The 21,090-nt window shown below is 40.8% G+C and overlaps 2 protein-coding genes across 2 annotated transcripts in view; both read left to right on the forward strand.

Moving 5' to 3' along the window:
- The first annotated feature begins 8,520 nt into the window (after positions 1 to 8,520).
- Positions 8,521 to 10,893, forward strand: LOC139664702 (claudin-1-like). Its single transcript, XM_071543632.1, has 4 exons — positions 8,521 to 8,905; positions 9,560 to 9,724; positions 10,458 to 10,536; positions 10,725 to 10,893. The coding sequence occupies exons 1-4, from the start codon at positions 8,692 to 8,694 to the stop codon at positions 10,882 to 10,884; spliced, it is 618 nt and encodes a 205-aa protein (XP_071399733.1). The 5' UTR covers positions 8,521 to 8,691; the 3' UTR covers positions 10,885 to 10,893.
- Positions 10,894 to 17,318: 6,425 nt separating this feature from the next.
- The window catches only part of p3h2 (prolyl 3-hydroxylase 2), a 65,801-nt gene continuing 62,029 nt past the window's right edge, over positions 17,319 to 21,090 (forward strand). Inside the window, exon 1 of the mRNA XM_071543633.1 lies at positions 17,319 to 17,893. Within this exon, the coding sequence (XP_071399734.1) occupies positions 17,477 to 17,893 (417 nt within the window). The 5' untranslated portion in view covers positions 17,319 to 17,476. The remainder of the gene's footprint in view (positions 17,894 to 21,090) is intronic.

Here is a 21,090-nt window from a genome sequence, read left to right on the forward strand (position 1 = left end):
AATGGGAGACTCTCCAGACTCTTAACCTACTATCGTCCACATCAACCTGCAACAGTCAAAGCGACCATGCCGTGCTCAGCTTTAATCCGTGCCATTTACATTTTTTTCTCTCGACCTGATAAAGCCCGAGGCGCATCTTCAGGAAAAACCGGTACGGGTAGTCAGAGGAGAACTATTTTGTCAGACACTAAATTAAACCTAAATCTTTGAGGAGCAACCTTCAATAGAGAAAAGATAAGCTTCGTCTTTTTAGGGAGGGGAACCATTACAGCATTGCAGCTGAAAATTAACTCAAAAGTGAAATTGGAAAATTACTAAAAGTAGGGCCTATTAAAACGAGAATTATGGGATACAAGTAGGCTATTACGTGCACATTGACAAGATTACATCAGCTGGAGCTTCTTCTGAAGCCACGCCTGAATAAAACCAGAGAGTCTCATCCAGGATCTATAATAATAATGGTTATTATAACCACAGATGTAGTGGACAACTCACCAAACTCAGTTTATCCACCACCAGTTCTCCAGCAGTTTCGCTTTTTAGGCTGGGTTTGGTGGACACAAGCCTTTAGAGTTTAAATTCATAGTCCAAGTAAAGTAGGGGAGACTGGGGATGGTTGTAACCCTTTTGGTTGCAGCGTCTAACTCAGGGGTCGTTTGTGCAAGATCTCTCAAACTTTAATACAAGATTCCCTTATTTGTTTCCTGCAAATAAGTAATTTAGACATCTACTGCACAATCACAGATTATGTGACGTAATGTCAAATACAAAAGGAACCTACCCTGTTTAGGGATGTTACCGAATCCCAATATCATATTCGTTAAAGCACGAATAATGTTTGACACGAATATTTGCTCCTTCCGAATTTTTTCTATATTATTTGGATGTTTTGATAGTATGCTTGTAATCGTGGAGAACACATACTGGCTTTTCTCATTGAACTCAGAGGAGAAGGGGGCGGGGTTTGTTTCTGTTGCCCAGTCAGTTTGTTAGTGTCTGCTTCATACACATGGAGTACAATAGAGAGAGAGAGTAACAGTTGCTAGTTTGCTGTTTGTTCCGGGTATCAAATTGTGTTGATTAATAATTTAGTACTAGAGAGGCCAATTTGTCTATTTTTCTTGTCCTATCAGGTCTGATCTGCTCTGCTGATAGATTTTGCGAGGCAGAGTTGGATGAAGACTCCCTGTCCTCTGAGTGTGTTCAGTACAGCAGGGAGTTGGTTTGAATCCCTGTCTGTCCTCTGAATCCCTGTCTGTCCTCTGAATCCCTGTCTGTCCTCTCACAAAATACAACTTAGAGAAATTTGAGTAGGGGCACAGTAGCCAAAGATAAAGGCTATTCCTTCCAGGGAAGCTTTTGGCTTTTCTTAGTTTTTATACCAGAATATACAGATTAAACAAAACGAGGAGGTACAATGAAAACGATTTTTAAAAAAAGAAGTTGATAGAAAACATTTGCAATATTGATCACACCACCATAGCTCATTCCTGACTGGTCAAACTGATGGTGTTACAAATAAACCCATGTTACAACCATCCCCAGTCTCCCCTGTAGTATCAAACTGATGTAAATTATATCAGGTTGGAGTGGGGGGAAGCATTAATTGATACTTTTCAAAAATATTGCAATATTTTCTTCATATTGGTGGTTGTTTGCCTTATGATGATCACCAACTGGAGGTCTAACTTTACCCACCTTTTTATTTACCACTGGTAATTATTTGGGATATGAACCCAAGCAAGTTAAAAATGACACTCTCAGACTCTCACAGCCTGTCAGTAGTAAGTGTTAATATTTTGGGAGTTGGAGTTGAGCTGCAGAGGCCTCTGCTGAATGCTGACATGCGGGTTGAGAGGCAAAAAGGCGAACATTCCCATCGTCAGGCGTAAAATAAAAGGCAGGCCGTTTGGCCCAGGGCGCTGTGTGCTGTGCCTGATGCAGGAATGACATCTGACTGGTTTGAGGCCTATCTGTGCAGGGAGTCACCCTGATATGCATGCCAAGGCAATCCTCAGGTGCTCCGTCTAAGCTTGTACAAAAGCACCAAAGACTACTGAAGTACACAAGTCATTTTTTATGACATTGATCCACCGGCGCTGTTACAGTTAAAAGCAAGTGGCCATAGAAAGACCTAGTGACATAAAAACAGATTGAAATATGAGGTAATGCTTTAGACAGCAATTCATGAATAAAGAGTACAATAAAGAGCTATAGTGATCCCATAATGCATTTTCAAAGGATACAATACAAATATAAGCCCCACAGTAATATTAGAGGAATGTTATAATGACCTTTCATTATGGTAATTACTCAGTAATGATTTGACTCACTTGGTTCACACCTTGATTAGCACCTTGTTTCTGTAGAGCAGCTTTTAATTTATCTTATATGTTGTTAATGTCTCAGTAAACTGTAATTATGGAAACGAGGACGCTGCAATTTAAAGGCTGTGTAAATACTACATTCTAACATTATTACATGATTATAACATCTACCAGGCCTGTTTACTGCCAGATCAGTATTTGATTGTGATTTCCAAAGATCTGCAGGTTTTGTAAGAGAATATCGACCTGCAGATCTTTGGAAATGCTGAGCAGTAAAATGTGAAAACTGTGACTTTTACAGGCCCCAGTTTTGGAAATAAGGGAGGGGACATCAGTTGCAAATATAAAGAAATGAATGGGATTCTCACATTAGCAGCATTAGGAACAGGAACAGGTATTTCATGGTGACACCTGGTGACACCTGCTCTTTGTGGGTGTCCTGCTCAGAGAGGCCACCAGATGGCGTCCTCCTCATATATTTTTTCCAGTGTGATGCTGCATCTTTACACTCAAGTCTCCTGCAGGCCATGTAACTGTATGATGACTGTCCTGAACACACCTCACCTAACAGATTATATAGGTTTGCTTGGTCAATATTTGAGATCACAGATGAACAAACATTCTGCTTATTTATGTACGATGAGCATATTGACTAGCTCATACTGTAGCAGTGTTGGTATCAGAGGCCTTTTAAGGGGTTGGAGGCAGTCTTCCTTGAGATATTGTGTTTACTTTGGTGTAATTTACAGTAACTCAACATTTTGGTTTGTCACATTTCCAAGACATTCAGATCGAAAGCCGGGTTTACCTACTTTCACTTCGCAGCAACTCTCCTAATGAAAATATCTGGCCCTAATTAACTCCATTGACTCGATGCTATTTGGGGTTCCACTGTAGCTCCGCCCAAAAATCTGCTTCCTGCTTTTGTGTGACAAGGGAGAAAATTATGCAGCAGGATGTTGGGCTGGATTATTTCCTACAGCAACCGACAGGTCAGAGGGGGTGAATGAGGGACCCCCCCCCACCCCCCCGCGCTTTTTAACAGCGAATTCTGATGATAACTTTCTTACTGTAGGTTGCACAATCCATGAATATGCTAGTGTATTTTTTGATGAATACGATGCCGATGTTTTTGTCAGCGTCCAAGCAATGAAAACTACCACAGACTACACACAGAAAAATAAAGGTGCCGAAAATGGTTCTTGGGGGTGATGCCATAGAGGAACCATTTCTGGTTCCACAAAGAACCTTTCAGACCAAGGTTCTTTAAAGAAACATTTCTGCACTAGACACCTGCATTGTGTTTTTATCTGTCCTTCTATAGCCTCATTTGCAATTGCATAATATAGAGGGTTTGGTTATTTTCCACATTTACACCATCATCCACCATCCAATAGCCTAACTAAGAATTAAGAACTTTTTAATAGCCTATCCCAAAGAACCTTATATGGTTCTTTGAAACCATATATTTCTTAAAAGGTTCTTGAAAGGTTCTTTGTGGAACCAGAAATGGTTCTTCTGTGGCATCACTCCGAAGAACTTTTTGGTTCCAGTTCGCACATTTATTTTTCTGTGTGTACCTCTTCTTCTATGGTTGGCTATATGCACTATACCCATTCCAGATTCTCCTGGGGTTTGTGAATCCACTGTGTTTTCTATCAGCCCCCCTCTGCTGAAAATAACCTTATCTGTTTTCTGTAAACAGTTTGACTGATTCACAGCAGTATACAGTACCACTTATAACTGAAAGAAAAAGTGAGCGTGCTCCAGTTCCCAGAAGGCAGACTCTACAGGAGACGTCTCAGAGAGGCGTGTGTGTGTGGGTGAGTGTGTGGGTGAGTGTGTGTGTGTGTGTGGGTGAGTGTGTGGGTGGGTGGGAGGGGGGTCTTACCTCCTTTCAAGGCTCTGCGGCTTCACTGTGTATGCTATGCAGGGAATGTCCTTGTGTACGTGATAAGGCCTTGCCGTCAGTGACGAGGAGACCATTTTCCCTGGAAGTGTTAGGTGTGTGTGTGTGTGTGTGTGTGTGTGTGTGTGTGTGTGTGTGTGTGTGTGTGTGTGTGTGTGTGTGTTCATGCGTGCGTGTGTGTGCATGTGTAAGGCCAGCCCTTTGCATAGGCCATAGCTTACCAACATGAGCGTTATCTATGCAGGCATGGGAAGGGGAATCAGTTCCTCTGTATGAACATAAATAATATAAATTCAGTTCAGTGGATTTCATATCATTAGAAAGATAAACACATTTTTTACTGAAGGATGCAGTCACATTTATTGACATTCAGTTTGCAGAGCTCTTGAATGTAACCCGCTTACATTCACTTGTCTTTTTCCACAAATCGTCTTTTTCAGCTCATGGTGTCACCTGGGGATATGAGATGCAAAATTTGTGAGATGAATCCAAGATCTATTCATCATACACACATTTTTGGGTGCTGGGGTCTAACTTTTTTCACGATTTCGTCTTTGTCAAATATATACTGTATCATGCCACTGTTATGGGTCCTGATGATTGGTCGAGCTCGGCCATTATCCAGAGTTTCTTGGTAGTCCGAAGTAATTTGACAATTTTGTACAATATTTTACTGTTGTACTTCATGAATCTTGATGAATCACATTTCAGTAAGACACTGACCTATGACCCATGACTGTCAATAGGAGTGGGAGTATCAACTGATCGGGAATCAGAGTCCAGCTGGCTAACGCAACCATAATCTTAACTGTCACACACTGTGACCATCCCCATGTTTCGACTAGGCCAGCATGAATCACAGCATGGAGGTTGATCTATTTACTGTTAGACGCTTTGTGCAACATCACACTGCCTCTGACCTCTTCCCCTTTTAATGACCTTTCATTTATTTTTTGATGCCACTGAGGAACCGGGAGAATCATTGTTTTTTGACAACTAAAAGTGGAAGTATGAGGGTCTAATTTAATCTTGGTTGCTAACTTGCGAAACATGTGATGCTAACAACGTAATATTATTGTAGCGTATGCCCCTAAAATATGATTCACAACAGAGTTATGATTTATGATCAACTTTGAATTGGTGCCTGCAGGTGTTGCTGTGAAGTCGTAGTTTATCTCAATTACTGTGGACAGTTTTACATTTCATTTATTATACAGTACTGTGCAAAAGTCTTCGGCACATGTGAAGAAATTCTATAAAGCGAAGATGCTTTTCAAAAATAATGAAATTAAAAGTTTCTAAATATAAAAAAAAATACCATAAAGAGCAGTCTACTGACACACTAATGCAGAAAACAAATAAACATCTAAGACAAAATTTATAAAGAAAAATCTAGGGTGCCTAAGATTTTGCACAGTACTGTGTGTACATGCATACAGTAGCATCAAGTAGCTGCATCAAAATCATTGTTGAGCCCACCCTTTGTCTTGGTGGCAGCATTTTTGTTTAATTTGAATAAAGAACTGCACAAGGCTTAAAATTACTATTAATCTGTGTTGTTTTTTCCTTCCTAGGCTGCATCTGTATGCAGCCTAGGAAGGAAGATTAGGTAGATTAGGCCTATTGTTGCCTAATCTTCAGGTTTACTGCAAGGCAACAATGATTTATATACTTCATCTGCAATATTTAAAATGTTTCCTGCTTGTAATGTAAGGTGTTGTTAAGTTATGTTGGCTTTTTTTTTATGATTTAGCCACTACAATAAAGACTTTTTAAATATTTTCTTCCTCGTGGTTATATTGTTATATTTGGAGTGCCTGGATTGTTCTTTTGTTGTAACACCCTTTTTTCCCCGTTTTCCAAGAGCAACCGATACATTTTTGATCCCAGTTTGACAATATAGAGCAACCAGTCATTTCCTTGTTTCTGTGTCGTTAAGTTACTTCACGTTTCTTCACTTTTCTTACAAACCAGCACCTGTTACTTGTGCTGATCAGCACATACAGTTATACAATCACAAATCATAACACCATCATTACACTAATCCCACTAGAACCGGCTTGTAACCATTGTTACTCACATTTTCAGAAGATATGAATCAGTCATTACACATAAGGGAGTGGACTACTTCCATTGCAGAAGGCCAGGTTATGCTGATTTAACAACACCATGCTCTGCTTGTAGGAGGACAGGGAGCTTTTTTGGAACTGGACCGCTTGCCGGAATGGGAGGTGACGTTTTTCTCTTGAGCTTTACCAACACATTCCTCTGGCACTGAGTATGAGATGAACTCTACTTCTAATCAGACCTGGGCCAAATAATATGATAACTTAGGCTCCAGATGGAGGGGGCTTGCCACACAGCTAGTGCTAGAAAGTTAAGACAATCACAAAATGAATTGAAAGTCATTTTAATATACTTTTCCCTGATTAACAATTTACCTGATACTGAATTGGATGGGTTGAAACAGCTTGAAACAAACACCAGGAATTATTTATAACTACCGTTTGACCCAGGCTGACTTTTAAGACAACATTGAGCAATGGGACAAAAAACAAAACACAAAACGGGAAGATCAAATGTGCCCCAAATAGTTGTGTGGGATGAAATGCACCTATGTCATTTTCCAGATGTGTAGTCTTATGACTCCATTCTGTGTCCCCACCTGAATTAAACCAAATGCTTGTAAGTGAAAGATGCAAAATGGCTGCTGTAAAGTGGCCGCAGACTGGTGCTGTCACCAAGCAAAGTGTTTTGATCGAGGCTCATTTCAGGAAAGGGTGGACACTGATCCAATCTAACAGATGGCAGATGCACAGTGTTTACAAACTGGCATCCCCTTCACCAAATATGGTCAAACAATCTGATAATTGTCTGGGTGAAATGAAGACAATGTTTGATCCCATAAACAAGAGTTTCATACTGTATATTGTTGAGGAATGGAATGACAATTGAGCATATTAGCCTTCGTTTATTTGGACGAAAAACTTCCTTAATCGTTGTTGTTATCTTTATTTTTCTGTTTTGTGCCAGTGTTGTTGTTACTGTTTTTTTTATGTCTTCCACTATCCATTAACCATTAACCTCCATATGCAACAATACTAGCTTATTGCATCAAGCTGTAACATTAAATGATAGGTTTACCATAAACAACATACTGTACAAATGTAAGTTTAAATAAAGACAAAACTCCAGTGGACATGGTAGGATATCTTTTTCAGATGCTGATAATGTGGTAAATTTCAACATTATTTCAAGGGGAATATGATATTTATTGTTCAGTCAATTTTTCATCAATCAGTCAATCAATTAGTCAATCAATAAAAGGTAAACTATAGATTACAGTATTGTTCCAGGGTTGTGGAAGTGGATCAAATTGGCAACATGGAGAGGAAATCCTCCTTGTGTGTTTCCATCAGTGGCTGTTGTTACTTGATTGGCCCGGGAACCCAAACAGACATCCATTAAACACAGACGCCCATTTGATAGGATTTTTTTTTTCCAAGGAGCTGCCACTTTAGAATGTTTTTGTCATGGTAACTTCTATTGAGTGCAATAATAGTAAAGTTTAACTATTCCTGATTTTCCTGGGGACCCCCCAAAGGACCGCTGGGGGTCTCTGGATCTGAATGTCAGAACCACTACCTTAGCACACTGTGTTAAGGCGCCCAAATACCAAATACCCAAAAAGAATATGGGAAATCATTGATTTCCATGTAAAAAATCAATTCATAATCACCTTACAAATATTTTTTTTTATAGTAGGCTAGGTTATTACTATTGCACTCAGGGATGTATGGATGTAACCAAACTGTCTCATCCAGAATTTATAATGACCTGTTGTTATAACCGAGGATGTAATATAAACCCACCTAAACTGTTTACCCAACTTTTTGTTTGCAGAATAGAGTTTACCCACCTTTTCAGGATGACATAAATTATGATTTAAACTCATTTCATAGATCATAGTAAGTATGTAAGTTATCTGAGTCTTTTGGAGAAAACAAAGGCAGAAATAATATAAGTGAATTTTGTTTAGATGTATGGTCTTCGTTTGCCATGATCACCGACTGGAGCTCTATAGTTTACCCAGCTTTTAATTTGAAATTCATATTTACCACTACGTCACTGATTCGCTGCAGTGAAAGAAGACGGGTGTACGTTTTTTGTTATGCCTTCCTAAGAAAATTGCTTCCCATCACAACTCAACCCTGTGGTGTCAGGTGGAGCGGAGACCCCGCGTGCGTCATGCGCCTTTGACTTTAAATAGGAGCTGGAGCGCAACTCAGAGCGCACTGGATAACGGTCTGGAAAACAGCGAAGAGACATATTCAGAGGAAGATCGTTTATTGACTAAAACGAACGCTAGTCGCTGTATACAAGTTTTTTTACCCAACCTATTCTCGGCATTTTTTTATTCTTTTCGACTCATCCACCCCGTTGTACCTGGACACCATGGCGAGCTCTGGACTGCAGCTTCTCGGTTTTATGCTCGCAATGGTCGGTCTCGCCGCCACTATCGCAGCTACGAACATGGTTGAGTGGAGAGTGTCCTACGATGCCACCGAGGATCAACATCGGACCTCTAAGGGGCTGTGGATGACCTGCAGCGGTCGCAGCGGCGGGATAGTGACCTGCCAACTGTACGAGTCGCTCTTAAAACTGCCAAGTAAGTTTCACGGCCTCTGCATGTCTTCCAGGCACTAGGGACTGCTTATATGTTTGTGCACAAAGTAATTAATTGATTTGTCGAGCTATCTTTAATTGAATTAAATCCCTATAATAACCCAGTGTGTCTCAGTGTGTACAAAATAGTGAGTTTAGATTGACCTTACTGAACTTTACGGTCAGCTATTTTTACCTCTGATGGTGTCATTCCTATAATATTCCTATAATGATATGCAGTTTTTTTTTGTGAGTTTTGTATAGTATCTTTCTAATACTACTAGGCTACTATTTATTTTGCTAGGGAGTTCCCTTTTTCCCCATCAGTTAGTCAGCTGCTCACCTTGCCTTTAACAGTCTCCCTATAGCCTATATTTTTAGTATTATCATTATTATTTATTATTTACTTTTATTTACACTATTTTGTCCAGTTGAGGTCAAACATGTAGCATACACGAGAGACCTGGCCAACATAGCAGCATATGTAGGTACAGGGAGAGGAACAACATTTCATTTCAACTAATAAACTAATAAAGAAAGAGTAGAAACAGAAAGAGAGAGAGGAGGGAGACAGAAATAGAAAAAGTCCTTTTAACAGTCAACATAAAGCTTCTGTATGAATGAGGATGAACTCACATTCCCACCTCTCCGCCTCTAGTTGAGATCCAGGCTACCAGGGCGGTGATGCTGGTCGGCATCTTCCTCTCCAGTATGGCTCTGATAGTTTCCACAGTGGGGATGAAGTGCACCCGCTTCATGGATGGAAAGGAGCAGAGCAAAAGCACAGTGGTTTTGGCTGCAGGAGTCATGTTCATCATTTCAGGTGGGTCCAACACAGCAAAACCTGCCAGGCTGCTTAGAGGTGCCATAGTATTCAGTGTTCATGATTTTGTTTTCAGATAGCCTGTACTATGGCTCAGGATAAGAATAACGCCCTTCATAAAGTTTTTCAAATAAATGTAATTTAGTTAAAAGGATATTTATGAGGCCTGGTCTCCTGAAATTTCATGAAATGAGCAAAATGCAAATACAGTGTTCCATACATGAAAAGTGACAGAAATAGGCTTGGTTTTCCCGCAAATGAAAAGATTACATGAAAGAGGCACTTGAAAAAGGCAATAGTTTGACATTGAACTAGCATAGTGCAACATAATGAGCAAGTAAAGAGGGTGGGGTCAGGCAAGGTCAGGTGGGTTGGGTGGGGTGAGATGGTGTGGGCGTTCAATTCCCAACTTATGCAAAGCAGTTTTCTACTGTGTAAGCTTTCATTTTTAGCCAGTGTTTCTTAATTCACCTTAACCCTAACCTTAACTAAAGATGTGTTAACTTGCCTAAACGTTAGCTAATCTTTTCACGTGACAAACAGGGGAAAATGGCGTGCCCAAATTCTGCTAGTGTTACATAATCCAATTCGTGGTGGAGGAACGTAATCTTCAAATAACTCGTTCCCACAAATTGTCATCTGCTTTTCGGAGTTCATGCTCATGAGACTGTGTTGTCCTGGAAAATCCTGGAAATGAAATCCTAAACAATATAATGTTTTCTTCCATGTTCAGGTTTACTGACCCTCACAATAACCTCCTGGTATGTCAGAGTGATTGTTGAGTCCTTCTTTGGATCCAATAAGCTGAACAGGTACAGTGATTACTTAGTATAGAAGCCATACACAAATATGCATAAATACACACACTGATCTGATGGAGTGGGAAAAGAAAGCAGCTGATTACATCTCATCAAATGTATCTTAGATTGTATATTTGAACGTGTATTATCCCTACTGTTGCTGTTGAACTGGACTGATGTTGAGCTGTGTCCTCTTGCAGGTATGAGTTTGGCAGCGCAGTGTTTATGAGCTGGGCCGGTGCCATCCTCACTCTGGCCGGGGGGGTTTTCCTGAGCTGTCGGAGATGCTCGAAGTCCGGCTCTTCCATGAGCCAGCACAACCTCCACACCTCCCCCAACCATGGGAGCAACTACGTCTAGTGGGGTGGGGTGGGGTGGAGTGGGGTGGGGTCGGGGGGTGGGGGCAGATGAGGTGTCGACACAGCCGGTCCAGAGCCGAACTGATAGACCGAGGCAGGTTGTATCGCTGGTGGTGACAAAAAAAACTTCCCACTGTGGGACTGTTGCATCAAGCCACAGCCACCAGGATTAAACACTTGGACTGTGTGTAATGGCTTTAAATCTTATTTATTAGCTTGTTTATGGAGTTCATCTACTACAGCAAAGCATTTTTATGATGTGTTTGTGGGTGCCATCAATCACAACAGTGCTACCAATTTAAGCAATTAGATTTTTCCTGCCAAGTGGTTACTGCACTTGTCCGGTTCATACTCTAGACAACAGACTTTGTGACTCACTCTTTGCAATTGTCAATGAAGAATATTTATTTTAACAGTTTACAATGTATTCATGAAGTTAGATAGCGCACAGTATTTTACTCTACAAAGCATTCCCTTTATGTCTACATGTTAAGTACATTTTCACACTGACTGTGAAAATGTGAAAATGTATGTAATGTTTATATGTGTTTTAATTATGTGACTTTTTAATATTTTCAGTTTTGTAATTTGTAAAGTTGCTTTTATTGTTTATGCAGTGCCTTGTATGGTAGTTTGAAAGATACTTGTATATTAATTTTGAAAAGTAAAATAAAATTATTTTTGTTTTGTTTAATCCGTGTTCAACCTGTCTTACTCTTCAGCAACAGGAGACTTCATTAGAAAACTTTGTTTTTGGGATAATAGAAAATATCGCTGCTGACATGGAGAAGTCTTGTAACTCCAGTACTGAAGATTTATTCTATAGGTACAGCGTGTTTTATGGTGGTAGGGCTGCTGAAACCCATTTGAAACCAAGAATAAAATATAAAAAAATTCATGGTTGGCAATTGTAAAATATGTCTGTTTTTCTAAAGTCTTGCCATGTTGACTTTTTAAAGGTAAAAGGTTTTCATTGGAGAGCAGCCAGAACTTCAGCGCTTCATGTCACCTAAATCTGACTGAGGGATTGTTCTTATCAGGATGACTGAGGATCTGAAATGAATGATGTGATATTTTGCCTGTTAAGCCACACCATGATACGGGGTTAATCATTTCAGTTGACAAGACTCAGTGGTTAAATCACCCTTTTATCCTCAAATATTGACCTTCCATGTATAGCACACTTCAGTAAATCATCTCCTTGCTTTACATGTGCTGTGTTTTCACTCATCGATCTGGAAATGCTGCACAAGAGTCAAGAAGCTCTGAGGCGCCACTGAGGCCTCAGGCCCATCCAGTCTTTGATCAAAAAGAAAGATCTAGATGGGAGTGGAAGCAGCTTCAATAAATTAGTCTGTATGAAGTTATAAAGCAGACAGCCCAGTATTCATTTCCCTGAAGCTTTGTCTGTAATGAAATCTTCATGTAAAATGTAAAATTCAATGTAAAATCTTCATCTTGGGACCCAGAAAAGTTATAGGGTGTGTAGAAGAGAAATAAAGGGGTGATATCAATTGCACGCAAAATAACAAAAAAAGGCTCCAAGGTGACTCTCTCTTCTTGTGATGATTAAAAAGCATTTAAAGCCTTTATTGATAGGGCTAATAGGGCACTCAGAGAAATCAAGCTCCAGATTTCCTCCTTTAAACACATCAGCACACACTCACACATCACGTCCTCCTATTTCCTGCCATTTACACTCTTCGTCTTTTTATAGAGGAAAGTTTTTCATATTGAATTCACTCTAATCAAAGTCCCTCGTCAGACAGAGGATCACAGTGAAAACACTGATCATGGAAACCGCAGTGCACAATAAACTTTTATTCCATTAAAGCCATTTTCCATGGCAAACCGGATCACATTCCCGCATACAGTATATACTACACTACTGCAGTAATGAGGACTTTCCTGAAAATGAAACTGTTTCCTTCCTTTCATATCATATCTATGTCAGCCTAAATATTCACTGGCAAGTGGCACCTGTTATTACAGCTGGTGGTGCGGCCTCAGAGGAGAGTTTATCAGAAGGGGAGTGAGAATTTCTGTAAATCCACTTGTGTTGTGTTTTCTCTGGGCCAGAGAGTCTGGTGTTAGTTCACTCTTTCAAGGACATAGGAGTATCTATCACACTGGAAAGATGTGACATGTTTGTCTTTGTCCAGTTCTGTGCCAGAATGGGATGTCTACCATTTGAAATAAGCAACACCAATGCTTACAAAATGATTGATAACATCAATCAAATTAAGGTACTTTTTAAAGGGTGGTAGGTAAATTAAGGCCTTGTTTAATACAATTATAAACCAGACTGGATCCTTCAGAGCAGTGGTTGTGTGTGTGTGTGTGTGTGTGTGTCTGTGGGGGGGGGGTCACGAGTTGAGTTATGGGACAGGAAAAAAATTTATTATCATGTCTATTTCAGATTTTTCTCAAATTTTTGCTTTTTTCTTGTGAAAATCTGAATCGTTTTCAGCCTCCAGGCCTCCTCTGATATTCAAATGAACCAAACCGAAAAGGCAAAATCACTCTTTGGTTGAACTGTTCAGCACTGAGATAGTGGATGAACTTCTGCGAAATGATTTTTTTTCTCTAAAATGGATCTGCTGTAAAGCGTTTTGGAATAGAACTCTTCAGTTAGCACAAGCCTGCTGTTATCAGTGTTTTGCTGGACTTCATGGCAGAAAAAAAAGTGATTGTCCTGTAATTGGACAGTGCCAAGCTGTTAGGAGTAAATGACCTCACTTTTAAGTAGAAACACAACAATCAGCAGTCATGGTGGGAAACAGTGTTGTTGTCCCCCAAGCGGATGGTAACCCACACAAATGTCTCCCATGGGACCCTTCCTAGACCAAGTCCTCCCTCCAGCTCCAGGCACTTATTCCTGTAACCTCAGTCAACAAGGGGAAGCAAAAATTGGGCAAAAGGATAAAAGGTATGATGACCGGTATATGGCAATGGTTCAACACAAAGTGAACAATGCAGCTACCATTAACCATCTTGATATCTTCCGCTTTTTCTTTTGGGTTAGACGTTTTTAAAAGGCTGTTGCTTGGTCATGACTCAAAATAAATACCAGGGAAATAAAACCACTTTGGCTCCCGCAGCAAACTGAAAACACAGGAAAGGCATTTCACTCAGACACCTTTACAAATCATGTTGGAGATCATCATGGAGAACTTACACATTTTGGTCATTCATTTGGATCATATCAGAAAAAGTTATTACCAATTTTTTATTCATTGTCCCTCACCAAAGGGGAGACTATGGATCGGTCTCCATCCGTTAGTTAGTTCGTTAGTTAGTCACACTGTAACATTGACTTTGTGCCGCTAGGGGCGGCATTGACAGTGAATGGGGACTCAGTGGTAAAGCAGGTCATACAGTTAAAGTTATACAATGTGGGGGACAATGAATGGGGACTCAGTGGTAAAGCAATACAGTTAAAGTTATCATAGTTATTTTCTAACTTCATCTAGGGAGTTTTTCCTTGCTACGGTGCTGAAGACTGGGTCTGTACTTATTTTGTTGTTTATTATTCTGTTATTTCATTCCTATGTTTATGTTCAAGCACTTTGTGACATCTTGATGTTAAAAGGGCTTTATAAAATAAACTTGATTGATATATGTGATAAGCTGCTGTATGTATTGTGTTATTGTAGTTATTGTACAGTTGTTGGACTGTTGTAATGTTAATACACTCATCACTGCACTACCACTGTGCCGTCAGTGTTGACTACTTATATCATATTACCACTTACCTACTGTTCAATACCATATATCACTTATCATTTAGCATTTATATTATTCATAACACTCACGCTCCTGGTGTTGTATGTTATATTGTATATTGTATTATAAATTGTATTGTAGTGTACATTGTGTAATGTACGGATTGTATTTATTGCGTATTGTAGTTCTTATATTTTGTACTGTATTGAGTAAAAACAGGACAATTACAGTTACTACATTTCAAGATATAACTTGTAAGCCTAATTCTGAGGAGAGTAGGCAACAGAACTATATGGTCAATCTGTCCTTTCATTTTCCCATACGAAAATACTTAACAATACAAATTCACTCATATTTCAAGTACACTCAGCAATCACTGACTGACCCAAGGGTGGAACTACATCACTGGTGGGGGACAACATGTTTACTATTTGCTTGTTTCATCATAAGGCAATCCCCCATCTGAATGTGCACAGTCTCTGTTTTCACACCACTTGCTTAGATTGTCCTCTTCTGGTCTCAAAGCAGGTGTGGGTGTAATTCACACAAACCATGCACCGCCACTCCAATGATATGATATGAATGAAAGAATGATATGATAGAAGGATGCAGGGCTACATTTAGTACATTCTGTACCAAGTGTGCAGGACATTATATGTGAATGCCAAGCCATTTTGATGTGTCTGGCGTATAGATTTTGCCATGTTTGGAGTGTCTGACAAATGCTATTGCTTCCAAATACAGATACAAATGCAGTTTTTATAGAGGTGAACACACACACACACACACACACACACACACACTGATTATGGTGTACAAACTGGGCAAAAGTAGCATCCTTACATCATTACAGTGGTGGGTGACTTTAATCAAACTTGTCCAAACAGGGTTACAAGTGCCAGGGTTACAAGTGCTAAAAAAAACAACAACAAGAAAAACAAGGAAGGTTTGGTGATTATTTAAACTCTTTTTCACATTCACACACTCACTTACTGTTTATTTATTTAGGAGGGGTGCCAATATATTGTATTTTTATAAGCTCCATAATAGCATTTAATTATGTTTATTGTGTCTATTAACTGTGTTGCTACTGTGACAATTGAATTTCCCCCTAGGATAAAAAGATGTTTGCAGCACTGACTGCCCTCTACTGGTGGATTTCAGAAGCTTTGAAACTGCTGTCTGGATAAAATAATGTTTGCAAGTAGGTTTTAGTTTGTTTTAGCCCAAATAGTTGTCATTTGGTTAGGCTTTGCCAGATAGGAAAATTAACCAGAAAGTTTAGAAAATCACACAAACGTATTTCAAGGTCAATTTTAATCTAGGTTTTTTCAACTGATGACTGACCTCGCACTATATGACTGTCCTGATGCATTAAACCATCCCACTCATCTCTATGCAGGTTAAAACACACACTATAGGAATTATTTGCTGGGGTTAGGATGGAGGCTGAAGCTGGGAAATAGCTGTATCTAAACAGATTAGAAAAGTGTATTTATCTACTGATTGGTCATCTAAGTATCTGAGTATATATCCATCCAGAGTACTGGGTTGTTATGTTTCATATCAGCTAAGCTCTGTTTGCTTGTTTTTTAGTTTCACATGTTCTAACTTCAGACTTTTTGTCTTTCCAATAATGATTCTTAGATTAACATGTTTTCAGAGGTAAGTAGAGTCATGGAGGAACAGTAGCATAAAACTGAAGAACCTGTAGAGGGAGACACTGTCCAGTAAATTGAAGCTGCCTCACTGTTGCTGACTGGCTTACATACATTCACACAGTCAGAGGAGGAGGAACACAGAACCTTCTAGTAAAAGAAACTTCTAGAAAAGATGAGAAGTCAGAGGCATTTCTACATGGTACATAAACCTTGCATAGACAGATTCATTGTGGGAGAAAATGAGTTTGTGTGAAATATTCTCAATCATGAAACAAGTCAAATATCTATTAGATTTTTATGAAAATTATTCAGTCTTATTACAATTACAATTAATCCATCGCAATGAATTACAATTTATCTACCATGCACAATTTATTCACATTACCAAGTTAATTCTCAGGTACTGTAGGCCTATGCAGTGTTTATCAAGTTTAATCAATCAGTTTCAACTATTATGACCAATGTAAAATAAATTCCATATTTGTATTCGTGACACTGGTGTTTACTGGAGACTACTTTTGCAGCCATTTTTAGCCAATTTATTGTAGTCTAGCCCAGGCTGGATCCCAAACTTTTTCATATCAAGAACCCCTCACCCCCAACAAAAAAAAATCATCTGCTTTAGACCACGGCCCCCAAATAAGATAAAATTGAAGATTCTGTGCTATGGAACCCTGTCTGAGAAGATTTTTGTTGTTAGATATGACTTAGTACTCAACTGTCTTCTGTAGGTGAAGTGATACCAGCACGGGGGAGAATGAAACCTACGAGCAAAACTGTTATCCTTATACACACTGTCATTGTGCTACCTTCCAGTGAGTGAAATAACTGGGAAATTAAACTATTACTCAGGACCCCCTTGGAATTCCCTCAAGGACCCCTGGGGGTCCCCGGACCTCAAAGTGGGAACCGCTGGTCTCGCCTATAGGCTGCTGTCCTGCACAAGACCGAGCTTTGATTGTATTATTGGCCATTCATTTCTTGGAGGGGAGGAGTTAGCGGAGCCGGAGAGGGGTCATTACAAAATGTGTGTCCCTGACTAAAGAAACCCAATTTCCGCCCTAGTCCAGTCCGTCCTGAACATCTCTGGCCCGGGGAGTCTTTAAATGGACTATAAGACGACGCTGCATTTATTTGTGTTGTGACTGACAGCTGCTCTGTCGGGACTCCGCCAGTCGCTCAAGACAACTTGGACCGAGGACGAGGATGGATGGAAACTTTTCACAAGCTGGTGTCTTGTCAGTAGTCCTTCTAACCGTCTTGTTGTCTTCCTCAGCTGCTTTTCTGGAGCCTTACGACCTTTTATATGACAATGCAGTCCAGGCATTTTACAACAGTGACTACACGAGTGTGGTGCGCTTCATGGAGGGAGCGCTCAGCAGCTACGCAGAAGTCCGTCGCACCAAAGTCCGCTGCCGGCTGCGGTGCCAGGACCAGCATCCGTTTGATGCCGTTTTCTCGGACCTGCGCTTCTTCGACGTGGTGCTCCGCAGGTCCGCGTGTATGAACAAATGCATCGAGGAGAAACTCGGGACGCAGTCTATGCATAAAGTCAGCGAGGATGTCGTGCAGGACTTCCACCGGCGGATCCCCTACAACTATCTTCAGCTGGCTTATCAGAAGGTAAGGAGGCGATTTGCATCTCAGTCCGGGTACACCGGCCCTGAATGACCACCATTGTTGTCCACACAGCGGGGAACGGTTTATTTTGCTGCTCTGCTCCAAATAACCTGCTCAGCCGCTGCATTCCCCAACAGCTGCTGCTGCTGCCGAGCAACGTGACGCAGAGATGCTGAGTGATGTTAGAGGTTGAAAATCAGAGTTACAATAGAAATGTAGACTGGTTAAATTGGTAAAAATAACTGTTGGTACAGAGGGTACACTGGTTGCTGCAATGATTTCAAGATGCGTAAAAGCGGGCAGAAAGCATTGGCTGCACGCACGCGCGCGCACACACGTACACCAGCCCTTAACTGAGACCCTCACTTCTCCATTCATAAGTTTCCCATGCAATGCTGCCATATATGGAACATATTTACTCTTAACTTGGTTAAGAGGTTTGCTTGAAAAAAAAAATTCTATAACCCTTAGGCTTAGGAAACTCATTGGAGAAACATACAGAGTTGTCAAGCTAAAAACAGTGCTGCTTTTCATAGCTCTTGAAAAGTTGACATTTTGGAGATATGAGGTTTTCACCTGACAGCAGCAACACGAACATGTCAAGCTCTCTGTGTATGGCCATATATTAGATTTCCGTGTGGGTAGACAAGAGCTCAGCAGCTGAATGAAAGCAGGTAGGTCGACTCTCCAGACATCTGTGCACTTGTTTTCAATCACAGAGAATTTCATGCTTTGTTTTTTATGGCCGCCGCTGTGTGCGATGTTAAGTTTGAACAAATGTTTGTGGGTTTTTCTGTTTGGGCTTCTGTAGTTGTTTCTTTATGCCTTCCTAACTCATCCCACATTCACAGTTGCGGTGTCTCACTTTCCAGGAGAAAGTGCAGAACTAAAAGTCTACCTTAAACTCCTTCTGGATTGTAGTCAGGTAACAGGAGATAAAAGGAAGTTGGCGTTGTATTGTGCATTGAATCTGCTTTTGCATGATCGTGACACTCCTCAGTTGCCTCTATTAGAGATGCATTTAGAAGCTGAGGTTATTCTCTCTGCATTTATACAAATTTCCAGATCAGCCCTTTCCCCCGAGGTCCATCTTTTGGCCGGACTGTTGCTAGAGCGCTGGGTGTGGGAACAATCCCAGAGACAGATGATATAGGCTAGTGGAGCTGGAACAAATCTTTATCCCTTAGTCAGACTCAGCCCTACATACTGTATGTCCCTCAAGGCCAGCTATCACATCCCAAGGATATCTGCAATTCTACAGTTTCATTTGTGTATCATAACACTGATGGATTGGTGGATACTTTTATCCAAAGCTCCTTACAGAAGCATAAGTGTATTATGTTTTTAGCCTGTGAGGCCCCAGCCGCTCGCTATTAATGGAGCTGTGCTGGGAAACATCTAGATGAAGTTGCAGGCATTGATAAAGTCCCTCTTTGTGCATTACTCCTGCATCGATCCTGCAGTAGTATTGGAGACAATTCTTTCTTGAATGTTATACAGTTGAACTAAAGTTTATTGTATCAGAAACATCTCTAATGTCTCGCAACCAACTTGTGAGCAGACTATTTCTTGGAACTTCTGACCGATAGAAAGGAGTAAAACTTTACCTTTCTAAACACTTCCTCTTAGGGATGGAGCAAAAGTGCAGCAATACTTCAAGAAGCATGCACTAAAAAGTGTGATTTCTGCAATGATGTGATACTGATCCCCGTAGGGAAGTTCTCTTTCCGCCTCTTCCCTCCTCATGGAGGTCAGAGATCAGAGGTCAGCTACAGAACCGCGCCCCCAGAGCTGGCAGGGAATCAGTTGCTGAATACAAAAGACTTGCACACTTTATGACTTTATGAAGTCCAGGAGGGTTTATGGCTGTCCATTGTAAAAATTAATCAAGTCTGCAAGGGCTTTCATGCAGACCTTTGATCACTGATGTACTCTAAGTGGGCTACGTCAACTGACTTAAACAAATGCAAGGTATACCTGTATAAGTTATTAATATCTACTTAAATGATAAAGCTTATATTCAGCCAGCATTTACTGTAATTGGCCTATAATGGCTAATAGATAAACCTTAGCCTCCTACGACGGCGAGTGAGTATTAAGTGCATAATAAGATATGCCAATGCAGTTATTTTGACTGTGTACATGTTCGCTGACTGCTTCCTGTTTCAAATTTCACGTTGGTGGTGTCCACTGCAATGAGAGAGGGGAGAAGGCCCGTCCCATTCACCCCTTTTTATGCAGTCCCGCACCCCTGCACCCTCGTGAACTCACATAGTCACGCTGTGCACTTCAGCCAATGTCAGAATACCTAAAGACCATAGTCCGCGACTCCTTAGTCCACACATTTGGATTCAGGCGGCGTCTTGCTGAAGGACACTTCAGCAGGGCAGATGCTTGTCCTCAGTTTCCCTACTCACTACACCACCCTGCTGCTACTAAAATACAACAGTGGCTACATGTTGGTGTTCAAACAGTGTTGACTCAGGCTGTTGGTTGCACTGCCATCCAGGTCTGATCTAACCTGGGTCACGCAGTCTCTCCAGCTTCCACCCTCACGTGAATGGGACAGTGACCTTTGAACCCTCTAGTGGCTCAGGGTTTTGGGCCGGAATGTGGCTCTTCAGAGAGCCCAGCTGGGAACCTGGCACCGTCTCCTCACACAAACCTTAGACAGAGCCGATTTCCAGTGCCACTGAGAGACGACTGGCCCCAAATGCCAGGGTGATGACACACAGCTTCCACCGCTCAGAAGTGGTGGGAAGTTAATCGACCGCATCGCTGTCTGCAGGCAAATGGTTTCTCCATTTTACTGAATCAGCAGAGAGAACCAAAGGGCTGAGGTGATGCACTCATAAAAGAACAATACATACTGTCTAGACATGAGAGTAGACATTGCCTTGCACAAAGGGCCCGGCACAGCTCTAGAAATATTACTCGTCTTTGTAGCAAAGAATTATGATTTCTCTAGCATCTGTGTGGAGAAAGAGTGGCACATGGTGTTCTTTCACTCATAACAAAGCAGAAACTGAAGCTCTTTTTAATGTTTTACTAGATTTTTATTTCAGCCTCCCCCGCGTTGCTCCATGTCTCCTGCCGCGTTGACGTCTTTATGAACTGAGTACATGGCAGCACATCAAGGCTGAGAGGTCCGGTGTTGACCTTACCACAGGTAGGGAGAGGGAGAGCAGAGCCGTTCCTAT

This window comes from Centroberyx affinis, unplaced genomic scaffold (assembly GCF_046629955.1).
Source record: "Centroberyx affinis isolate AG114_WGS23_722 - 3 ecotype Tasmania unplaced genomic scaffold, CSIRO-AGI_Caff_v1 ptg004359l_1, whole genome shotgun sequence".
In the NCBI taxonomy this organism is placed as follows: domain Eukaryota; kingdom Metazoa; phylum Chordata; class Actinopteri; order Beryciformes; family Berycidae; genus Centroberyx; species Centroberyx affinis.

Coding starts and splice junctions, on each gene's coding strand:
- LOC139664702 (XM_071543632.1), top strand. CDS start 8,692: ATGGCGAGCTCTGGACTGCAGCTTCTCGGTTTTATGCTCGCAATGGTC. Junction 8,906..9,559: donor GTCGCTCTTAAAACTGCCAA/GTAAGTTTCACG, acceptor CTCCGCCTCTAG/TTGAGATCCAGGCTACCAGG. Junction 9,725..10,457: donor AGTCATGTTCATCATTTCAG/GTGGGTCCAACA, acceptor TTCCATGTTCAG/GTTTACTGACCCTCACAATA.